This window comes from Gymnoscopelus microlampas, assembly GCF_963454915.1.
Source record: "Gymnoscopelus microlampas genome assembly, chromosome: 1".
In the NCBI taxonomy this organism is placed as follows: Eukaryota; Metazoa; Chordata; class Actinopteri; order Myctophiformes; family Myctophidae; genus Gymnoscopelus; species Gymnoscopelus microlampas.
In genome coordinates, this window is record NC_139962.1 from 53,539,161 (window position 1) to 53,563,160 (window position 24,000).

Genomic DNA, 24,000 nt, shown 5'->3' on the forward strand with positions numbered 1-24,000 from the left:
ACACACACACACACACACACACACACACACACACACACTTACTCAAATGACAGGGAGGATACCAATGCTTTAAATCAAGGGCTGCCTTCGAAACACACCCACAGAATTGGGTCTGGAAGCGACATGCTTCTTTACGTTGTGTAACTTAATCCATCTCCATCTTTTCAATCTCCATCTTTTCAATTGATTTAACCAAGAAAGAGTTCCTAAGCATACGTATATGCTCTTCGCTCCCTCCCTTCACAATAGCAAAGCTGGGCATACACTGCAATTTTGGAAATCGTCTCTGTCGGGTGGAAACGTACGGAAAAAACACAAAAGGTTAGAATATGGAGACAGGAGGTGACAGCAATTTATTACTAGTAACTAAAGTAAATACTCCACAATGTAAAGCCAAAGCTCACAATCAGGCATGCAAACAGCCCTGAGGTGAAAAAAGTGACAACATGTTGTTGTTTTTTCGGATCAGGTGTCACACAATTGCCCTATTTGGATTCAAGCTACACGTTTGCATGTCTGCACAATGTATGTGCACTGCTCACACTGTAGACTGTACGGTCCGATCATAAAGCAGCAAAAACTATAACCTGAATGCTCACACTGTATGTCCCTTGTGGGCCCCTGATGTCTGTTCTTGGCTGTTGACAATTGTCAATAAAGATTCATTTGAAAGCTCCACGGGAGGAGGCAGGAGCAAATGGAAACAACACAAAAATAATGATTCCCTGCGTAACCTTTTTCTCTTTCATATTTGTTTATATATTCCTTAGTCTTGTGTAGCCAGACAACTATTACAACTATTACACACTCCGAATGCCATATAGAGTCTGCAACTACAGATCCCGAAATCCGAGGCTGGAAGCCGTGATCCGTTCGTCATTTCCGTTGCCACAGCTGTCCTCTTTGTGTCTGTAAAGACAAAAATCCACCGTCGTCACGTTATTAACAACTTTCCGTCAATTAACTCCGCAAAGCAACGATTCTCTATTGCTTATCACCAGGTGTGAGTTAAGTTGTTTTTGGGGAGCACACTCGTTTTGAAAATGCACATACTGTATGCAGGACGTCGAGTGATTTAAAACCAGCGCTCCCCCAAACATCTTCACTCATACCTGGCGATGATGAATCAATAGACAATCATGGCTTCATGGAGTTTATTGGCAGAAAGTTGCGGTGGATTTTTGTGAAGCAAAGTCTTTATAGAGACAAAGATGATAACTGTCCAAGCTGCCGGTAGAACTGCAATTGGTGAGTATACCGTCATTTAATACAATCAGATTGGACGTTTCTGTCTCAAGCTGTCAACGGAAGAGACGGTGTCCTATATTCCTCAGACAGACACCTTTCAAAACCTTTCTGCGGTGCACGGGTAATGTGCTCGGTGCACGGTGCCGAATGAGCAGAGGAGAGATAGGCAGAAGATATCACTTTGGTTCAGGCTTGCGTGCATTTTGTGGTTGTAAATACAGTTTGTATTTTCACACGTATGCACGTATGTGTAGTAGGGGTGTTGGAAAAAATGTAAGAATTCTTATTATCAACGATTCAAAATCGATTCACACTAGGTTACACTTGGTTGTTAAAGTCAAGATGAAAACAATATAATAATTTGGGTTAAACTGATTGGGAATATTTTTTTCATGAGAAAAAAACATTTAAAAATCATTTTGAATAAATAAAATCTATTTTTAATCGAATCGTGACCCCAAGAATCTGAATCAAATTGAATCGTGAGATAGCAGACGATTCACAGCCCTAGTGTGTAGTGTACATGGCTTTAAAAACGTGCTACTTCACGCAGGTGCAGTGAGGAGGAAAAAGAATACCCTGATCGATATCGGGGAATCGACTTGCAGCTCTGCCTCAACTGTGCGAGAGCATGACTACGAGCAACGACATTTTCAGATATGTCAGAAATTCATACGAACACCCAGCGGCCGATCAGGAGCAGTAAATCGATCCTCGCAAAGCCCTGTATACTGCACGATAAATGACGCCTGATGGTGAAAAAATCAGAATCATGCTCAAGTCGAACAGTAAGCTCAGCTTTAAGGAAGATTAAAACATGGCAGGCTAGTGAGAAACGCAGCTGCAGCTAATCAAATTAACAATGGGTGTTTTCGATGTAGGTGTGCCCAGAGCCAAGGGTTTGCCCATGTGCAAGCATACAGTAGCCAACAGTATTGTCAATGCACAATCAAGATGTCAAAGTCAAAGTCAAAAATGTAACACACCCCTTATTAATTTGATTAGCTGCAGCTGTATTGCCTGCCATATTTTGTACCCTGCTGTTTTTAACCTTAAAGGGGAATTTTGGACCACGGTTTTCTTACCTTTTCTATGATGTTATGATATCTTAGGATGAATGGTACAGTAGAAAAATGTCATAACTCCATCCCGGGTCCGCCACAGCTTAAAACGTGCGCCAATAGGCCTTGCGCTAGATCACGTATTTTAATAGCTTTTTTTGTTGTTGTTGTTTTTTAGATCCGACGTTCATAGTGACACAACACAATGCAACCGCAAAAAAAAAACGGAAGTCTCGCTAGACAAGATTGAAATCTCGAGATTTCAATCTCGTCTAGCGAGACTTCCGTTTTTTTTTTTTTGCATTGTGTTCTGTCACCATGAACATCAGATCTCACCAAATAAAAAAATAAAAAAAGCTATTAAAATACGCGACCTAACGCAAGGCCTATATTGGCGCACGTTTTAAGCTGTGGCGGACGCGGGACGGAGTTATGAAATATTTCTACAGTACCATTCATCCTAAGATATCATAACATCATAGAAAAGGTAAGAAAACCGTGGTCCAAAATTCCCCTTTAACCAGAAAAACTGCAATATCAGTCTAAGGTTTCATCCCACTTTAAGGGGGGGCATTACTACAGAATGTAGGTCAACTGTAATGGGGAGGTTGAGGGTAAAAGTACCTTGATTAAGGGCACTGACAGGCAGTAGTTGATGGACAGGAGAGTGTGCCTCACATCCTCCACACACTGACCTTCTCCCAAACAGGGTTCAAACTGGCAACCCTCCAAATACAAAGCTCGCTCCTCTGATCGCTGCACGGTGACCTACCACTTTATTGTGACACCTTAGTAATGATAAGCTGATAGTCAGCTCCTTCCTTAGAGAGAGAGCGAGAGAGAGAGACAGAGACTAGCAACAGATCCAACCACTTGCTTGGCTGCTGTACTCTGATGGAGCCAAAAATCCAGCCTCCCTCACCGCCCCTCCAGCACTGCCCTGCCCTAGTTGGCCCACCGCCTACTGTCAGTGCATGAGTGTGTGGGCTTGTGTTCTAATGGGATCGGGGATATGATGGTGCTCTGTGGGCCAAGAGGACAACGGTTGGTGCACTCGACCTTCACTGAAAAGTGCTCAATTGACAAACGGCAACTGCACGGGACTCAAGTCATCTTCCTAAAATTGATGTCAAGTGTGTCATCTGCACATGCCTGTGTGCCTCTGTGTCTGTCTGTGTGTTATCTTTGGCGTGGGCGTGTGTGTGTTTGCTTTCGTGTGTCTCGCATCCTGCAGGGCTTATTGTAACAATGCTATCAAGTGTGTGTGTGTGTGTGTATGTGTATGTGTGTGCGTGTGCGTGTGCGTGTGTGTGTGTGTGTGTGTGTGTGTGTGTGCGTTTCACATCCTGAGGTGCTTATATTGAAAGTGGTGCTAGTTCTTGTGAGGAAATCCCCTGCCTTTATGAATGAAGGGCTATAATCTCTGTCAACACACCAGTGACAGCAGCAGTAGTACTGTAGCAGCCCCACCAAGCTCCCTGCTCAAGAAAAAACAGCAGCACAAGTACACAGACCCACACTGGGGATTTCTGCTATGCTCTGCATGTGGTTATTTTAAGAGGGGAATAAGCATATGAACACACACGCACACACACACACACACACACACACACACACACACACACACACACACACACACACACACACACACACACACACACACACACACACACACACACACACACACACACACACACACACACACACACACACACACACACAGGCACACAATTGCAGGCAGGGCAGGCCAATGTCTTGGCCTAATTTAGGCTCACAGCGCATAGATCACACACGCAAACAAACTTGTGTGAGTGCATACAGACCGGCTAAAGGATTAGCTGTGGAGGGAAAAAAAGCCAATTTAAAAGCAGCTTTGGCTTTTTCGTAATGAGAATGAGGGAAAAAAACAAAACAAAACAGATTAGATGGGAGAACAGCTGGCGAGCGTGGAGATATGAAAGTCTATACGCCACCACGGCATATAGGCTAGACCTAAACCCCCATTTTCCGTCATGTAATTGATCTCACGAGCACCATTTTGTTTGATTTTTTTTCTCCCTTCTCCCCTACTGACTCACTGTACTGCGGGGCTGCTTTGTAGGATCAGCACATTCAAAAACACGCCTGCACCCAGGAAACACTGGCTCGCAACAGCCCCCGAGCATTGTGGGAAGGACCGAAAATTCATGGTAAGATGGCATGAAAATGAGAAGGAGAAAAAAAACTGCGGAGAGAGGGAAGGAGGAGGGGATAGCAGAGAGAGGGGAGGGGAGAAAACGAAAAGGAAAGGAAGGAGAGAACGGAGAAGAGTGAGGGGGGGGGGGGGGGGAGGAGAATGGAGAGAGAGAGAAGGGAGGGAGGGGGGGGCGGAGAGGGAGGAAGCAGGGGAGCTGCACAATGCTTTTATCTGCTGATTACGTTGGGTTATATTTCAGCAGGTAGGCTGGCTATAAAAGCATATTGCTTTGTGCAGAGAGCTGTGTGTGATCGGGCCTCACAGTAAAATCCTCTGTGTATATTTAACTCTTTGGGTCCATTATTACACTCACGGAGTTATGTGAACACTGAGGCTCACACGGTTATATGAGCACCGAGGATTTTACAGTGCAGCGCTGTACAAAGTGCTAAACGACACCACCGCCATAGACCATACTGAGCTGGTATCTCAGAAACACAAGGCAAATGCTTGTGCGTTTTTCCTTACATCGTCAAATCAAGGACACCTTGCTGAATGAAAGCACATTTCATCACACAATACGGTATTTATCCATCATCTGTACAGATAATCAAGGGAAAATGACAATCCAGCATTTTGAAACGTAATGCCATCACTATCAAACAACATCACAAAGATCATTGTGTCAAAGAGGGAAAGGAATACGCCATACACTATTACTTGAGAGGCAAAGGCTGGGTCCTACAAAGTAAAGTCCTCATGCTGTGTTCACATAGGCAGCTACGAATATACAGTCTACCATTCTTTTTCAATGGAAACCAGCGACAAGAAGACACAAAGATACATCCAACTATCGTAGCTGCTACAAAAGCTACAACAGCTACAAAGCTACAAATAGGTTGAGCTGATTTCAACTTCAGATACAAAACTACAAAGCGACTTTGTAGCTTTGTAATTTTGTGTATCTGCCAGTGCTGTGAACGCAGCATCAGTGTCTGTCAAATTCATCCATTTGTAACTGAGGGAGTATACAAATGGAACCAAATGGACCCTTACGGGAATGTTACACTCTCAGAGTTAAATTAACACTGTTGATGTTACTGTGTCATAACTGGGAAGGCTCCTTCACTACAGTTTAGGAGCTGGCGTGTTTGTGTTCTTCCCCATTTTGGATACAGTATATTCTGTATACGTACAGTACATACTGTAAACAACAACTATATTGCTCAAACAGTCATAGTTCAAAATTCTGTACAAGAAAATGATGTATCATATTCATAGCAGCTGTTCTTTCGATATATTATTTGTCAAATTTTGTATGCAACCGTTGCAACGTATAATGTTTAATAAAAAAATCAACTCGAAAAGATAATAACCAGAACTCAACAACTCCCCCAGCTGCTCCGTACTATCTAAAACCACAGGGTCACAATGTGCTGTGGACAGTGAATCATGTGTCTATACTTGGCCTTCTAAAGCACTGGTACTCAGTCTGGGGTTCAGGGACCCCCAGGGGTCCCTTACAGCAGTGGTTCTCAAACCTTTTCATGACAAGGAACCCCACATTGATATGTATTTGGCCACAGATCCCCATCTGAAAATGTGTTGTGCCAGGGGCCCAAGAAGAGAAAATGTATGTAAAGAAAATGATCAAAATGAACATTTTCGATATCTTTCAAAAATAGCAGATGTACAAGCTCGCAGCACGGCACGTGCTATGAGCTTGTAGGTCTGCTATTTTTAAATAGCCAAAAATGGATTAAGTGGTTAATGCTGCCAATAGATCAAGTAAGTCCCCCACATATAAATGTTAGACTGCAAGTCAAAGGAAGTCCAATTGGGCTGAAACATGCATGGCCAAATATGGAGCTGAATGACGTCACATACTGACGTCACAGACTTCCACCACATGGAAGCCGTGGCATTATTAGACTTGTTAAAATAGTTTGGTGTCTATTTTCCACCATGGTATGAAGGAACAGTCATAGCCAGACATAGCCCACCCTGTGTGGATCCCAGACAGCCTGATGATCTGATCATAATGTTAGCACACAATCCACTCTCTGCGCACGTATTGGTCATATGATCAGCAGAAAACATACTGTACACCCCCCCCCCCCCCCCGCCCCCCCCCCTTCTCTCTCTCTCATAGTTCACCCCTAAAATGACCTTTTTTTCTATCGATTACTCACCCCATGAAGCCTTGAATTCATGGATATGTTTTTGTTTTTGTCGCATTCCTAAGCCAATAATTTGATGACTGGCAGAGTATCCGGTAGGAGACTCAAAGAGTCTCCATTGAGTCTCCTACAGGATACTCTGCCGGTCATCAAATTATTGGTTCAGGAATGCGACAAAAACAAAAAAACTCCATGAATTCAAGGCTTCATGGGGTGAGTAATCGATAGAAAATAAGTAAGCTATCCCTTTAAACTTGGGTAAGGGGCAGAACATGTACACACGTATGACACACACACACACACACACACACACACACACACACACACACACACACACACACACACACACACACACACACACACACACACGAGCCAGGAATAATGACTGTGGTGGAAGGTTAGCGCCTCTGCAGCGGCTACGCATTAATATTTCATGGAGTAAAACCCTGGGCGGCACGCACGCTCTCATAACGTACACACAGGTCTCTCTCCTCCAGCCTGAAATCCTCTCCCCAGAGTAACATGAACCTGTGGTGCCTCCGTCGTGCCTTCCACTTTGGCACGCAACAGCGCATGATCCGTCACTGATCACCCACTGATCAAGAGACGTGTGTAAAAATAAGCCATACAAAGAAACGGGCCATCTCCCAGCATGCAAGAGAGACACCTGGCCTGTCTGTTAAACGTATCGTTGCTGTCGGACAGAAACCTCCTATCTCCATATTTTAACTCTTTGTGTTTTTTTTCTCGTAAATGAACCCCAACGTGATCATACTAGAGCGTCACAAAAAAGCATCAAAAGTAGCAGATCGATCAACAAGCTAGGGTCTTGGAGAAGCTTGTAGATCTGCTACTTTTGCCGTTTTTGAATTTTAATCCTGAAAAGTAACAGTTTTGGACATAATGAGGTTTCCACCCGACAGAGACGATATCTAATATCGTATGCCAGAATGATAGTTTTAACAAAAAGGTTGTTAGATGTCACTTTGTTTGCCACAACGTGGTGTAGTTTTACATCAAGAGCACCGTGACTATTTATGATGAATGCCTGATGAGAGACCAATCACAGCAGTTCTTGGTTCTTCAGACATTCAAACACGTGGCGAGAAAAAGACTGAACTGTCTTTGTCGGCTTGTACTGTAGATCTGCTATTTTTGAAACATCTTGAAAATGAGTGCAAATCTTTGAATATCTATTGTTTAAAGCGAACATTTGTCAAATATTTTGTTCCAGGGACCTCCAGAAGCAAAGATTTGAGTTACAAATGTTCGCTTTAAAAAACATACATTCAAAGATTTGCACAAATGTTCAAGATTTTTCAAAAATATCAGATCTATAAGCTCATAGCGCGGCACTCTGTGCCGCACTATGAGCTTGTATATCTGCTAATTTTGAATAGCCAAAGTATAAAATAATGCTTATAACTCAAATCTAAAATGACACAGATGCGTTCCCGGTCTTAATGGCTTAACTAGTCTTGAACAGACTGCTGAACAGAGGAATGGAGATGTGAAATTAAATAATTTTGTTCCCAACATCACTGAGGCACAAAATTATAAACACATGGCAGATTATTGCAATATTTCATTGTTTTTCTCCAAGTGCAAACAAAAAAAAAGAAAGAAATTATCTCTGTACTGCATGATAATGTGTGTGCAAATATATGTAAATGATGTTGTATCATTGAGCCCTAACTCTACAGTAAATGAGATATTTGGCTACTTAAATCACACATGCAAGGAACTTCACAGGGTCCTCTCTACGTTCTCACAGTATCGATGACAAAACAAAGATTAAGTAATCTAAGGACCGTAAGTAATATCTCTTTACAACAGCCTGTCTATGATCCAACTCAGATCCCCACTTATACTTAACAGGATTTAGACTTTTTTTTCAGCTACAGACTAAGGCAGTCAAAAAAAGTCTCCCCCCCCCCCCAATTAGAGAGATGAAACATCCTTCTATGAGTAAAAAAAATAGATCTTTGCCTATAATAGGTGCAGTGGGACTAGATGTTTGCACTTAATACATTCTGTGATGTACAGTAGTTAATATAGAATTAAATCAGCCAAATATCTGGAACTGATCTTTAAGAACAAGATTCTTAACAAGAATAATGTTTGCATCCTTAAATTGAACATAAAAACAAAGGCTGACAAGCACAACATCCCCTAAAACTGAACAAATTTGACAGGTTACTTTGACCCCCCAAAAACTTTAATCCATTCCAGGCATCAGAAAGAAGATTTTGTTCTTAGTTTTAATTACATCTGACTTTTTTTTACTTGTGTGACCTTTGACCTTGACCCAATTTCCCTTTTTTTTTTATCAGGTAATCAAGGGACTGTTGCCTATCTTTCCTGAAAGTTCCATGTCATTCTGTGCAGATGTTGCCTGTAAAGTTGCTAACAAACAGAGGGGGTGGGGGGGGGGGGGTTAAGGTGTAATAACATCATTCAATCTAGTTGAGAAAATGTCAGGCAGGCACATTACCTTTGCTGCTGTACTAAATTAAGCCTCATCTTTGCGGAATGAGAGTGATTTTGCCTGTCTGTGGAGCTCCCTCTGAGGTGAGGTGATGACTGACCTCATTTATGTCACACTGCTCTATCCGTGGGCACTTCATCACTGACTAACACTAACTTCACCTCTCGAAAGCGTTTGCGGCCCACCCATCTGACCACTTTGCACGGTGCCACGTGCATTTTCAGAGCATGTTTATTTTAATGATCAATCAATCGATCGATCGATCGAATGTGTTCCGGCTTGGATCAGTGGAACTAACATACTTTAAGTTCATATTTATCAGGGTTCAAAGTTTCAACCCATTAAAACATTTGTGTCATTTTAGATTTCAAAAATAGCAGATATACAAGCTCATAGCTTGTGTATCTGCTATTTGTGAAAAATCGTGAACATTTGTGCAAACCTTTGAATAGGCCTATATTGCTTTCTTTTTTTTAAAAGCGATAATTTTAAACTTTTTTAAAATATTTGCTTCTGGGGTCCCTGGAACAGAGATGGGGGGGTTTGCAGCCAAATGCGTATCATTTTGGGGGTCCTTGACAGGAAAATGTTTTGAGCACCAATGATATAGCAACATTATATTTTTAGATTCATGTTACAATCACGTACAATCTATGCAGGTACTACTTTTACTTGGATCAGCACCCACAGTACTGTGCTGAAGGTGTGTATTAAATCTTCAGTTAATCTTTTTTATAATAATCAAGTAGTATCATGTGAGGACTTATTATTAAAATCACAGATCTACCTTGAGAACCCTCCCACACACATACAGTTAAAACTAGCCATTACGCTTTATTGTGTTGTTAGTAGACGTGTCATAAAATCAACAAGCCATCTGTTTCAGTCAATCTGATCTGCATCACTATTTGCTATTTGTACATGTGTATGTCCTTGTAATAACAACAACCTGCAGTAATAAGCTATTGTTAATGCAACGGTAAACAGACCACCAGAGCTATCATTAGATCTACACAGGTCTTAGCGTGTTTAAATAGTAACTTCACAACTGGAACATTGGGCGAAAACTACATAATCAAAATAAAACTAAATCAAATAAGGAGAAAAAAAGGGGGTAAAGGCCAGTACAGTTTTCTGTGCAGTTCTAGCAGTCCATTGGCTGAGTGGACTGAATTAGTTCGATGTTTCAAAATGGTTGGAATGCATGACGTAATGAGGCTTATGAAAAGGGCCATTGAAACAATAGTAGGCCCGATAGGCCAGGGCTATGCTGGCTGCTGCTGCTTAGCCTGCTTTCACTCTCTTCCCTCATGTGGGCCAACTTTTTGTTATAAGCCATACAAAATAGGTTAGACAGCTCAGAATGTAAATAGTGACACGAGAATTAAGTAATCCAATTAATCAGTTCCTCGTCTGCATTACAGGACATAGCCTATTTAATATAGCAGAATTTTATCCAGGGCTGGATTGTTCTCGGCAATTGTGCCCCCCCCCCCTGCTTCCCATTGACAGACACAATCTCCCCTGGGAACTTCCCAATACAACCACATTATTCTACTGTTTGCCACTGAGCAGCTCCCCTGCAGCTACTGGGAGGGTTAAGTGTCTTTACCCAAGAACATCTCAAAGGTATTTCTTCAAGCAACTCCACTACAATTATTTGAAAACTTTAGTAACTACTAGTTACTTTGCAGATATAAATTATTATTAGGGTTGTAGTACTCGAGACCGGTCTCGAGTCCGCATTTTGATTTACTCGGTCTCGTCTCGCCCATGATTTGACTCGGTCTCGGACTAAGGGACTCGGGACTATCCCCACCGAGTCCACTCGAGTCCAAGTCACTACAATGCAATGAAATAATTGTATTAAACCCATATTATGAGGAGCCCATTCACATTAACATTATAAGAGAGCTGTCTGGTGCTTATGGACAGCTATCAAATAAAAATCATTTAAAAAAACATCTGGACTCGGGCCCGTATTGATTACAATAAGTCAGGTTAATAATGCTGATCAAACATCAGTTTGGTCCAACAGACCATAATTAATGGGATGATCAAAGGCACAATGATCCTAAGAGGTCAACACTCCTCTGAGGAGCTAATTATAATATGAGCAACAATGTCAAGAAAATCTATTTATTATTTAAGTCCTTCATGCATCCAGCTGCCCTCATTATACCAGCAAATGCAGCTAATTCTATATCACATGTTGTAGATGAGAGCAAGACCTGAAATGGAGTAGATGGAGTGATTTGTAAAATGCCTTGGTGAATGGCGGAAAAGAGAACACAATTTGTGTTTCTGAACAAGGTGGTCGTCTGGTAATCAAAAGGTCACCGGTTCATCTCCAAGCCCCGGTCTGTTTGTTGAAGTGTCCTTGAGAAAGACACTTAACTCCTAACTCCTAACTGCTCACATAAATAAATAAATAAATAAATGTCGCTGCTTTCTTGTTCTTCTGCGTTTTTGGCGAGAAAAAGCTATATTCAACAGCCAATAACTAAAGAATGGAGGGTCGCGCTGACACGCTTTTTTTCAGAGACACTCCACCGTCTTTTGCGACACTCTCTGTCAATCGTCCTGGAGCGAAATATTGTGTGGCTCTTGAAAGGTTAGTAAAAATGCTCAAAAACGCTGGCAAGGTCGGCTATAGACGATGTTTTACTCTGGCAGTTAATGAGTTAAGAGGTGGAGCAACAGTGCAGCAGCAGTGATGCAGTCTGCACCATGTGTATGTGCTGCAAAGGCTACAGCAGGTGTTCCTAATGTGATTAAACCAAACTGTCAGAGTTGTCATGTGCATCGTGTCTAAAACCAAAGCAGGGTGACTGGCGGGATGCTAATAGCTTGACCAGTTTAGTGCCCATGGCAACTCATGACTTGTGTTTTATATGTCAGCAGCAACTCTCTGTTCTTTTGTTCCCCGTCTTCCTCTGCTGTACCTGTACCGTCCAACATGGCAGAACATGTCATAAAAAATTGCCTTTAGAAAAAGGATACCCAACATTAACCACATGAACCCCGCTAGCGTCCCTAGTATGCCATAGGCAAACGTTCGATTAAAATAGCAAACCTTCCGGGCAAAAATAGCAGATATACAAGCTCTACGAGCTGTAGAGGTGGTCTTTGGTGTCTTTGGTGAAGAGTTTTAATGTAGAAGGGGAAAAGGAGGGGGCTAAGTATAGACCACCTCCCCCGGGTGATAGCCGGTCAAAGCAGCATATAGGGTTTAATCGGTTAAAGCAGGGATTGTGATGCCGTCTTGATGATCAAGTAGTCAACCTCTGCCCTCACACCTCTCCAGCACCACCGTAACTTTCACATCATCACATGCACACACACGTTAAATTCCAAACCATTATGTGCTAGAGTTATTTCCCTATACCACTGGGTTCATAGTCATTAATCAGTAAAACAGCCAGCCAGCCAGGCGACATTTGCCGATCATTGTCGAGTTCTCCTCGGGCAGAGCTGGTTGGAATAAGGAATGGGCTTCTCGCGGATTCATGTCTGGGATTCAGCTGCATCAAGGCTTGCTGACATTATCCAAACATTGCTCTCCGCCTTCAGCCGTCAGCCCCTCGCCCCCACCCACCCTCTACAGTCCTCAGGTCTGTATCAGCTGATATTTTATTAGCTCGTGCTGGGTGTGGTTTGCAGTACAGCCCAGCGTTAACCAGGGGGATGGGAAGCGGATTATCTATACATCAGTGAGTGTTACATGCCTCAACCCTGCAGGCTACCAGTCCGCAACGACCAATAGCTCGTGTGTGCGGCGAGCTAAATGCAGCCTTTGTTTTGCTCCTCCCCTGTCTGTGCTGACTACCGAGGCTGGGTTTATTGTTATAGCGTGCTGTAAATTCAATTGAACTTTGAGCTGCCATCTTGGCAACTGCCAGTTCCCAGATAGAAAACGACAGCAGTTATCCTAGTTATTGTTGCACAGAGGAGAGAAAAACAACAACAGGAGGCCAGAGCACTGACCTAATCCACCACTGCTTTATAATTACCAAATGCAAAGGAAAATGTAGGGACAGAATGTACAGCGCCTATTCCTGCTGGTCATATAGCTAAATAGGGAGAGCATGGCATTAACAGCAAGAAAACATCCACTAATGGCTGATTAATACTTGGTTGTGCACAAGTGTCGCACAACAAAAACAGCCCATTTACAAGCTCACAATGCGTCGCAGCGTGCGCCAAACAAAAATTAGACACATGTCGGTCAAAACAGCGTACAGGATGGTCAGCGAGCTCTGAGAGCGACTATTACATACCCGATCTTGGCCTTCTGCTTGGGCTTGGAGGAAGCCACGATGCGGGCCTTCTTGCAGGCCTTCACCTTGGGCCGGCCCTTGCCGCTGTTCTCCCTGTGCGCGCGCTCGCGGCGCGTCTTGTGCTGGGAGGACGAGGAGCTGGGGAAGCTCTCGGGGCTCATGACCCGCGGGATGTTCTTCTCGCCGCGCTGCCGCGCCTTGGCGATGGCCTCCGAGATGATGCGGTTGGCCTTCTCCTGCTTGTCCTCTGTCATCGGCTCCATCTGCTGCTGCTGCTGCTGCTGCTGCGCGTGGGGCGGCCGCCGGGGCGCCCGCTTCTCCGACAACGAGCTGTAGGAGGACGACGACGAAGAAGACGACGAGGAGGAGGAAGAGGACGACGACGATGACGACGTGCTGCTCTTCATCGGCGTGCTGAGCACCGGCGCCTGGCTGCCGGGACCATTAGCGTTCTTCCGAGGCTGAGAGGGAGAGAGAGAAGAAGAAATGGGTTTGAATGTGCATTCTATAATTAGTTTCTTAATTGTACTTTGCAGCATGGGCCCCCTCCCCCCACTGCAAATGAAGCGCTAAATAAAGAAAGATGAGAATGATTCATATCATGGCAATTTTGATGGACTCTACAGTTTAAAATGAGGGAGATGTGTTTGTCTGTGGTCTATACAGTAACTAGACATGCACGCACAGACACAGCCACAGACACGCACACACACACACACACGTGTGCGCACACACACACAAAGCTGAACGAAGCGCAAGTGTAAAAGTCCATGTTGTGGTGAAGTCGACCTAGCTCAGCACATCGGTGGTGTGGTTGATTGAAACAGTGTTTTTCTCACATACTGTAGGAGAAAGAGGAAAATAACCCATACAGCTTGCTTTCTTCCCTGAGGCCTGAACTGAAACCTATTTAGAACATACACACACACACAGGCTATTACAGTTAATCAAGCAGTTGCCGTGTGGCATCCTCTGGCCGCATTCAGCCTCCATGCACATTTCCTCACAGTCACTTTCAGCTTAGCCTGGCCTGGCCCTAAATCACCTTCCACAGGGAGCCGTGATTTGTTCTTTTCTTTAAAAATGACAATTAAAAAAGCCAATCCCGTTCCACTGTGTTACTGTGCGGCTCCCAAAACCCCTGTGCTCATCATACGCATGTTTCATAACGCAGGGCCTTGCGGTGACATGGGAAGAGAACGCTATAAAAAGGAACAAACAAGACAACTCTGCTGCCCTGAGCTTAGCATAGGCTATTTCTTAGCCACGTAGCTATAGGCTAATCGACGAGTTACACAAGCAAAACCTTATGTTGTTCTCTTGACAGGAAATGAGGATGAGATGACGTTTCGTTGGATGGCAAGGTGGGTGATGGAACAAAACGAGAAGCAGAACCAAAACAATGGAGGAAAAAAAAGCACACACACACACCGTTACTAACACTTCCTAGAGGACAACACACAACAACACCATTCAGCTGTGCTGCACATCACCTTTTACCCTCTCTCTCCAACAAGAGATCTAGAAATGCTCTGCAAAACCAACAACAACATGTAGCCAGCGGCCGGTGTGCCCTGCCACACACACACACACACACACACACACACACACACACTTTCTCTAAAGGGGCTGGGCTCTCCCTCTCCATTCACCCTGACCCCCTGTCAAATTCCAGCACAGGCACTGAGAACAGTGTTTCCTCTAGACAGTTTGTTGCGGTGGGGTTGAAGAAAAGGCCTCTGAAACCAGTACGGAGGAGATCATGTGACACCCCAAAGCTCTCCGGGGGGAAGCTACTAACTCAAATGAAATCCCTTTGGTCGCAGCCATACGTACAGAGAACACAAGCCGGAGCCGGAGCCCGGGCTCACGTCAACATCAACAGCCAGCCAGCCACGACAGACATAAATAATCCAACCTTGTTGCCTGCTACGTGATAATACGTGAATAATACATGGCGGGACTGCGGCGGTTATTCCTATACGAGTTGCCTTGTGGCGGGCCAGGAGCCCAGGGAGAAGAGAGAGCCCATATACAGACTAACCTAATATTAAAAAAAGGGTTTTGTATCGTGTGCGCACGCTCAGGCGAGGCTGGCTGATCTTTCCCCCTCTCACGCTGTGAGCTAAATAAAGAGAATTATCTCGAAGCTTGCAACAAATAAAGTGGTGAGGCGGGGGTGGGGTGGGGGGGAGGTTGGGACTAGCAATTCATTTTTGAAGGAAGCAGAAGGGGGAGGGGGGGGGCACAAGAGCTGCATTATGATTTTCACGTGCGCTGCTGCTGCTGCGGAGGCCATTAGGAAGGAAAATTATTGCTTCACGCTGGAATGTTCTCATTCAAGTTCAAGGTAAAAAAAGAAAAAAAGAAGGGGGTGGGGTGTATGTGTGTGTGGGGGGGGGTAATAGTGTAGAACATGAGGGAACATGAGAAAAGTGGTAACCATTAAAACAAGAATGAAGGCTCGTACGAAAAGTGTGACAAGATAGAAAGACGGACACACACACACACACACACACACACACACACACACACACACACACACACACACACACACACACACACACACACACACACACACACACACACACACACACACACACACACACACACACACACACACACACACAGCCAACGAGAAAGAGAGAGAGAGAGAGAGAGAGAGAGTGTGAGGGAGAAGATAAAATGCACCAAAAGTGAGAGCACTGCAGCTGTTGTAATACATCTATAAATAACTGAAATTACAGGCTGCCAGCACTGCAGTGATTTCAATCTCTCTAGCAGCACGCAGTCCCATGAAAACGATGGGGACCATTACAGCAAAAAGAGAGCTATAGAAAGAGAGAGAGAGAGAGATAGAACTCTGGGCCAGCTGGTTCTGTCTCTCCCTCCCTCTCTCTCTCTCTCACACACTCTCTCTCTCTCTCACACACACACACACACACACACACACACACACACACACCCCTCATACAGTGAACTCTCTAGTGACTGATAGACTCAACACATGGGAGACCCACACACACACACACACACACACACACACACACACACACACACACACACACACACAAAACAGCGTCCACATAAACAGTAGCACAGGACAGCCGGATACATAATGTGGCGTGAGAGTGAGCGAGCGAGTGAGGGACGGATGGAGGTAGAGAACAGGCATGGAGTTACATGAATAGAGAGAGGAGATGGTGGGGGGTGGGGGGGGGAGAGAACAGAAAAAAGCCAGGCAATCTAGAATGCCTACATAAGGCTGTAGCACAGCTAAAGCAAATGGAAAGAAAAAAAAACACACACAGCAATGAGTTCAAGATGGCGGCAGTGCAGCATGAGCCAGTAAGCAGAGGAGGGCTGTTCAGTTCCTGCCGGCCCCTCCCCCCCCCCCCCCCCCCCCCCCCCCATCTCCCTCCCTCCTCCCTCCCTCCCTCCCGGCTCACTTACCCTTCCTCTTGGCCTCTTCACTGTAGACATGGTTGGGTTTTTTTTTCCTTCCCTCTACTCCCCCTCTCTCTCTCTCCAACAGCCTAACAAAAGCCTTGCCCTTTCGCCGGCTTTTTTTTTCTCTTCTCTCTCTCTCTCTCCGTCTCCCTCCCTTGCCCGTTCACTCACTCTCCCTCGACGGGTTTATGTGGTGTGTGTCTCCCTCTTCTTCTTCTTCTTCTGCTTCCGTCAAGCCTGCTGCGTGCCCCCCCCCTCCCTCCCTCCCTCCCTCCCCTCCTACTCCCTCCTCCTCCTCCTCCGTCCGTCCGTCCGTCCGTCCGTCCGTTGGGTCAGCAGCTCTCCTCGCGGCGGTGGAGGAACAAGGGGAAGCAGAAGTAGTGGCGCTAGTGGTAGTAGTAGAAGAAGAACTACAAGGAGAAGAGGAAAGAGAAGAAGTGTGCCTCCTGGGCCGTTTTGGTCGTCCTCCTCCTCCCCCAGCGGGCTGGGCTCTCAAGAGGAGCGCATGGGAGATCCTTCTTCTCTCGCGGGAGAGCCGTGGTGCTGTGGGTGGCAGTGGAGGAGGTGCGTCGTGGCAGTCCAGGAAGCTCTCATTCTGCCTCCGTTTCTGCCGTCGTTCCGTCTCCCGGCTCGCTCGCTCGCTCACCCGCGCGCGTTATGTGCGTGTCTCTGAGTGTGTGTGTGTGCATGTGTGTGTCAGATCTGCCGTCTCCTGCCTCCTCCTTTCTCCTCCCTACTCATTGATTCTCCCTCTCTCTCTCTCTCCACCGGCGATTGTGTGTTCTCTCTCCCTCTCTCTCTCTTTCCACGTCTTCTCAGGCTCTCCCGCTCTCTTCTTTCCGTGTCTTTCCGCTCTCCCTCCGTTCCTCTTCTCCTCCTCACCTCCTGGGATAAGGTAGGTTACTCCTTTGTATACAAAAGGCTTTTGTGTTGGCTCTCGCTTTGCTCGCTCGCTCAGTTGGTTGTTCTTTTTCTCCTTTTCTCCCCCCCCTGCTTGTTATTTTTTTCCCCCTATTCCTCCTTTTCCTCTCTCTCTCTCTCTCTCTCTCTCTCTCGATACTCCCCTCCCCTCTCCTCTCCTCTCCCTGGCTGGATGGGGCGTGTATGGCGAGCGAGAGTCTCCGGCAGGCAGGCAGCGCGGCGGAAAATGAAAGCACAAAGCAGCAAAATGCATCAGCATGAATATTAGAGATGTCGTTAAAACCCGGACTCGTTTTCCCTCTCTCTCTCGCTCGCTCGCTCACTCACTCGCTTGCTCACTCTCTCTCTCTTTAGCTCTTTGTAAGGAAGTAGGCCAGCAGATGGTGCTAGCAGTTATTACATTAACTTTTACAACTTAACCCCAAGAATACTGTATCTATATATATAAGAGTGCAAGATTATCAACACATGGCTTGGGTTTCAGATAGGCTGCCGCCAACGTGCCTGAAAATAACTATTTCTGCTTAATTATCTCGTAAAAAAAACAGCTAGATACTCTACAAAAAAAAAGATCTATTATGACACATTTTGCATCTGATTATGACCATTCTTGTGACCTACAAATGCCACTGCACAGCATGCCCCCTCCGAACCTCTGGCAATGTCATTCAAGCCAACACAGTGAGTGCTGCTGGCTGGGCAGTGAGTTCAGACACAATCTGACCACCCACTTTCCTGGAGGAACATTCTGCAAGTGGAGCTCTGTCGGGGAAGGGCCGGAGGGGATGGGCCGGGCGCTTCCTGCCTCCCCGCCCCGGGACAGAGAGAGACAGCCTATGAGGGGGCTCCTCAGAGCATGATGCAGTGGCCATGTGCAACCGGCTGGCACATGGCGCTAAGACATACACAGACGCACATGGCTGGCTGGCGTGAGGCCAAACACAGGTCACTGTCAGGTCAGCGCAGGAGCCCTTTGCATGCGTTTTGACATGCACGCATGTTGTCCAAAAAACAACTGCGCCAAAAATAGGCATAGATTTTGCACGCGAGTACACACACCCATAGACCACACAAAAACCATCAGATTAAGAAGCAGATAATATCCTTTTCAGTGCCTTTCACGGTTATTTCAACAACAAAAAAACAAGAGCTGGTCCTCTGGGAGAAGACATGAAAGGGAAAAGCCATGTGGTATCTGTATAGCTGTAGGGAAATAGCCTAAGCTCAAAGACTGCATGAATTAAGGAAACAAGAGATGTCAATTTTCATTTTCTCCACAGGGGTCTTTAGGCACTTGACTTCCATTCATTTTTTAAAGCAGCGTGATTACTGCTTTACTGACGTTTTGTGCTCCTGATCAAAGCCACATCATGCATCGCCTTCCGGACCCCTGGAGAGGAACGCAAAGCCTGAGTTATACTATTGTAAGTTAGTTAAACGTGAGTGTCGCTCATCGAAAAGAACAAGATCTACAAGATCTGCAAGCTCACAACGCGGCGCAGCGCGACTACATTTGGAAATGAGTGGGAGAGCGAGTGCCCACCACAGCACAGGCTGGTCAAACCATGCCTTATCAGAAATGTATTATATAACGGGGGTAGACACCGTTTCAAAACTGGCAACATAGTCTTTATTTTCAACCCTGTTAAAGTAAAACCCGCAGATTCAGCACCCAAAATAGCAATTCATACGCACAGAAATATAATGAAATTGTCTCATATCATTGTCCTCTATCACAGCTGTATATCTGCTACCATCACAAACATCCTACTCCTTTAATAAGGATATGAATAGGACTTTGAGCTACTTAAAGTATGGTTGGTGAGTGAGTGAGTGAGTGAGTGAGTGAGTGAGTGAGTGTCCAAGGCAAGCTTAATATGGAATTAAAGTATTGGCGAAGAAAACATGTGGGCTCGATAACCTGAATACACGTGCACAACAAACCCATGTGTTTTGCTTATACGGCCATAAATAAATGACTTTAGTGTGCGTGTGTGTGTGTGTGTGTGTGTGTGTGTGTGTGTGTGTGTGTGTGTGTGTGTGTGTGTGTGTGTGTGTGCATATACTATGTGATACAGGCCTTGGAGTTTGGACCCAAAAGGAGGAGGGGAGAGCCAAACGACAGATGCACTACATTTCTGCTGGGAACCCAACCAACACACGAAATAAAACCACTATTCCTGACAACACCCAAACCAAAGCTAAATTAACTATGTTGCAATTATCAATGGCATCTGTGCTGGTCCCTGAAATAAAGCAAAAATAAATTAAAGTATTTCCAAAGCAGACTCTTACTGTCACCATGTGTTCCTGATCATCAGAAAGCATAAAAACTGTGCATCTGACTTAACGCCAACATTCCTGTTCTTGCCAGGTAAAAGAAAAAAATGATAAAGGAAGAAATCATCAATGCTGCAGAGAAACACGGATTGAATCCAGAATATGAGCACAGCAACAGGCAAACGGCCTTGTTATGCATGGAAAAGGTGCTCAGTAACAGGGAAGCCAAAAAAAAGAGTTTCAACAACACTCGATAAGACTTGTATCTGCCCACATAGCTCTGATGGAATAAATGTTCACTAATGCTGGAAATAGTGTGTGCACGCACATGTGTGTGTGTGTGTGTGTGTGTGTGTGTGTGTGTGTGTGTGTGTGTGTGTGTGGGGGTGTGGGGGTGTGTGCGTGAGTACATGAGTACATGCGTGCGTGCCCCCCAGAGCAAAGCGAGGGAGGGAAAAGAAGGAATAGTCAGCGTACACATGCTTGAGCAGTCACATGGCAAAAGAAGCTACAGCTCCCTGGCAACCCAACGGTTAATATGCAAACGAACTTGGCAGCTAAGAGGGGGCGCGGCTTCCCCTAAAGACAGGGGAGCGGAGGGGAGGGGAGGGGAGGGGAGGGGAGGGGAGGGGAGGGGAGGGGAGTGGAGGCGAGGGGAGGGGAGGCGGGGAGAGAGAGAGCTGCCGAGAGGAAGCCAGTGGGAGGGAAATAAAATGAAAAAGCTGGAGTTAAGGGAGGGTTTTGAGTGTGTGCGTCCATGCGCGCGCGTGCGTGCGTGCGTGCGTGCGTGCGTGCGTGCGTGCGTGCGTGCGTGCGTAGACAAAGGCACAGGTGTCAGTGCAACAGAAGTCCATTATTACCTCATCACAGGGCCTACATTAGTGGCCAGCGTGCTGGCTTGTTTTGCCTGCGTCCGCCCTGACAGACTGGCCACTGAAATGTGCCATTAGGGAACACAAGAGGACAGGCTGAGAGCTGCAGACGTACAGTACAGTACAGCACTGATGACGGGCTGGACGTGACATCATGGCCTGGATATACCAATCACTGCTTTACAGTATAGAGCTAGTGTTGCCAGGTCTGCTTATTATAATTTTCCCCCAAGATTTCATTTTCAAATAGCCGATCTACAAGCTCACAACGCGACGCGTTGTGAGCTTGTAGATCGTCTATTTGAAAATAGCTGATGTATATGCTCAAAGTGCTCATGCGGCCCATAGTCGCATCTTTTGGGCTTGTTTTCCTAGACCTGGTTGCTTGTTTTCCTAGACCTTGTTGCTTGTTTCTCTCCCAGAATCTGGCAACACATAGAGCCCGACCCACATACCGCTCTAGGGACCGCTCTAGAGTCCTAATTTTTAACCACTTCAAAAATCTTAAGAAATAGCCGATCTAACAATACCCACAATGCATTCATGCATTGCGATGTGTTATCTTATAAGTACTTGTTAGCTAGTTCATTGTATAATTAAGTAGTTGTTTGTTAGTTTGTTGTATAATTATAGTTAAATGTTATTTTCAGACATTGAAATTAAATATATTTAATTTAAATGTTACTTGTGTTTATTTTTTATTCATAAGTTAAATGTAATAAGACAAATGCTAGGTTTGTTGTTTACCTGGTATCCTACAGTGTCAATGTACAGATTATCATTTTGATAGTATTGTTTAGGCTGATGCTAGGTTCTTGGTTTACTCGTGATCCTAGTTTACTGAGGCACTACACTGTCTCTCTGCATGTTATGCATGTGTGCATTGGCGGGGATGGAATCTGTGACCATTTGGTAACAGGACGGTGTGTGTAGCGCTTATATTAGGCTTCATGAAAGACAAAAAAAAACGCCCAGCTAGGGCTAGGCTAATCTAATGAGCCGTATCACTACTCCCACGTTTCTCCCTGGCATGTGTAACTCCATTTTCAGATCAGCCTCGAACATTCTTCAAAAATAGCCGATTTACGAGCTTGTCGATCGACTAGTTTCGGCGATGAGATTTTGTGTCGGGGGCAAAAAAGGAGTGGACCTAGTACAGAGCCCTGGGGGACTCTGGTCAATGAAGTGTATATATAGGGTTAACCGAGATCTTGAAGTCCCTTTCACATTATAGCAGCAGAAATGCTGGTGTGCAAGGTTGGGTAGGAGAAAGGAAAAAAAACATGCCGTGTGAGTATGCAGTGATAAGTGATGCTGCAACCATACATTAAATAGTGTCATCTAATCCTGGTGCCAAATTAACCCATTAAGACCGGGAACCCATCTGTGTCATTTTAGATTTCTTTGACTATTCAAAAACAGCAGATATCATCATTTTGGGGGTCCTTGACATGACAAAGTTTGAGAACCACTGACAGCAACATAGGTTTTTTTTTTTTAACTGTTAGGATTTAGAAGACATTTTGTAGAATCGGTCTCAGGTCTTAATGGGTTAAAAAAAGAAATTCTACTCTTTGCTGTTCCACAGCGGTCTGCGGTGCTGCAAAAAATGTCCTCTGCTAGGTGCGAGGTTGGGCATCTGTTTTTTTAACACTTTGGCAGAGTCTGTCATGTCAAATGAAAACGTCCACAGCGGGGAGCGCAGAGCTCCAACATGATGAGTGTAGTGTAGGGGGACTGCAGTATTACTGTACATGGACGTTAATTTAACACTTTTATAAAGGGAAGGTTGGCCTAAATAAAGGCACTTAAAAACAAGACGGCAGTACCGCAAGCCGCTGCGTTGTTGACCCACTTACTTACACACGCGGGTGACAAATTCTTAACTGCAACAGCCCCCTAATAATAACCCTACAGACCCTCAACCTCCTCCTTAACCATAACCAACCACAGCCTCAACCTATGGCCTGGTTAATGAAATATAGATTACACTGTCAAGCCTACTGGAGGAAGGGAGAAAAAAGGATTAGGCCAAGCTAATTAGGCCTGAGGCAGGCGGCCAATGTGAAGCTGGGCTTGGTGGTGTGTGTATGGCAAAACGAGAGGCAATGCTGATAAATGAAACGGGATGCGCGGCACACAGCGATGCTTCCTCAACCAATTAACTACAGCATGAGGTAATAATGATCCTTTATGTGGGGACCAGACATAGAGGATCTGAGGCTCGGAGAACCGTGTCTCTCTCTAGAGAGAGGCTCCTCTGCTGAAAAGGCAGAGATGGGCGGGGGGATTATCCGACCTGACTTGGTCCAGCTGTACCACGGCCAGGCCTACAGCCTAGACCAGTGGTTCTCAACCTGTGGGTCGGGACCCCCAGGGGAGTCCCCAGATGATTATTGGGGGGGGGGGGGGGGTCCCCGGGTGACAGTGAGGTGAGAATTTAAGGACTTGTTAATACCTATTTTTTAATACCTAAAAAAGAAAGCAAAGAAAAAGACCATTACTGCATCAAAAGTAATCAACAAACAATAACAAATGGTCAAATATTGGCCAAATTGTCAAATAATATAAGAAAGAGGCAATTTAAAAAAAAATAGACGATCTACAAGCCGTCAAACTAAATATAATGCCTCAACTCCTACATTCCAAGTGCTTATCACGGTGGGGGGGCCCCAGTTCAAATAATATTATTTTGGGGGGTCCCCAGTTCAAAATGTGATTATTTTGGGGGGGTCACGGTTTGAAAAGGTTGAGACACAGTAAACTGCACTAGAGAGACAAGACAGGCGGGATGGTGGGAGGAGCTACTGTAGATGAGAAGGCAGCAGTTCACCATCAATAACATTACTCTTATAATAATAATAATAATAATAATATAATAATAATACATTTTATTTGTAACACACTTAACATTTGAAACAAATCTCAAAGTGCTAAATGGTATAAAAAGTTAAAAAAAAAATATATATAGTTTTGACAACGAGCTAAGAAGAGTTAAAAAAGAGTTTTAAAACACACACAAAGGCATCGAACCAGTGCATCTA

General features: G+C 45.0%; 1 protein-coding gene across 6 annotated transcripts in view; it reads right to left on the reverse strand.

The window, feature by feature from the left end:
- The window catches only part of chd9 (chromodomain helicase DNA binding protein 9), a 156,542-nt gene that overhangs the window by 96,555 nt on the left and 35,987 nt on the right, over nt 1-24,000 (reverse strand). For 5 of the 6 annotated variants that reach the window (XM_084062463.1, XM_084062461.1, XM_084062462.1 and 2 more), the window contains one exon: nt 13,434-13,894. In XM_084062463.1, the coding sequence (XP_083918589.1) occupies nt 13,434-13,894 (461 nt within the window). Of the gene's footprint in view, nt 1-13,433; nt 13,895-16,886; nt 17,082-24,000 lie in introns of those variants that run through there. The other variant, XM_084062464.1, reaches the window with a different exon arrangement.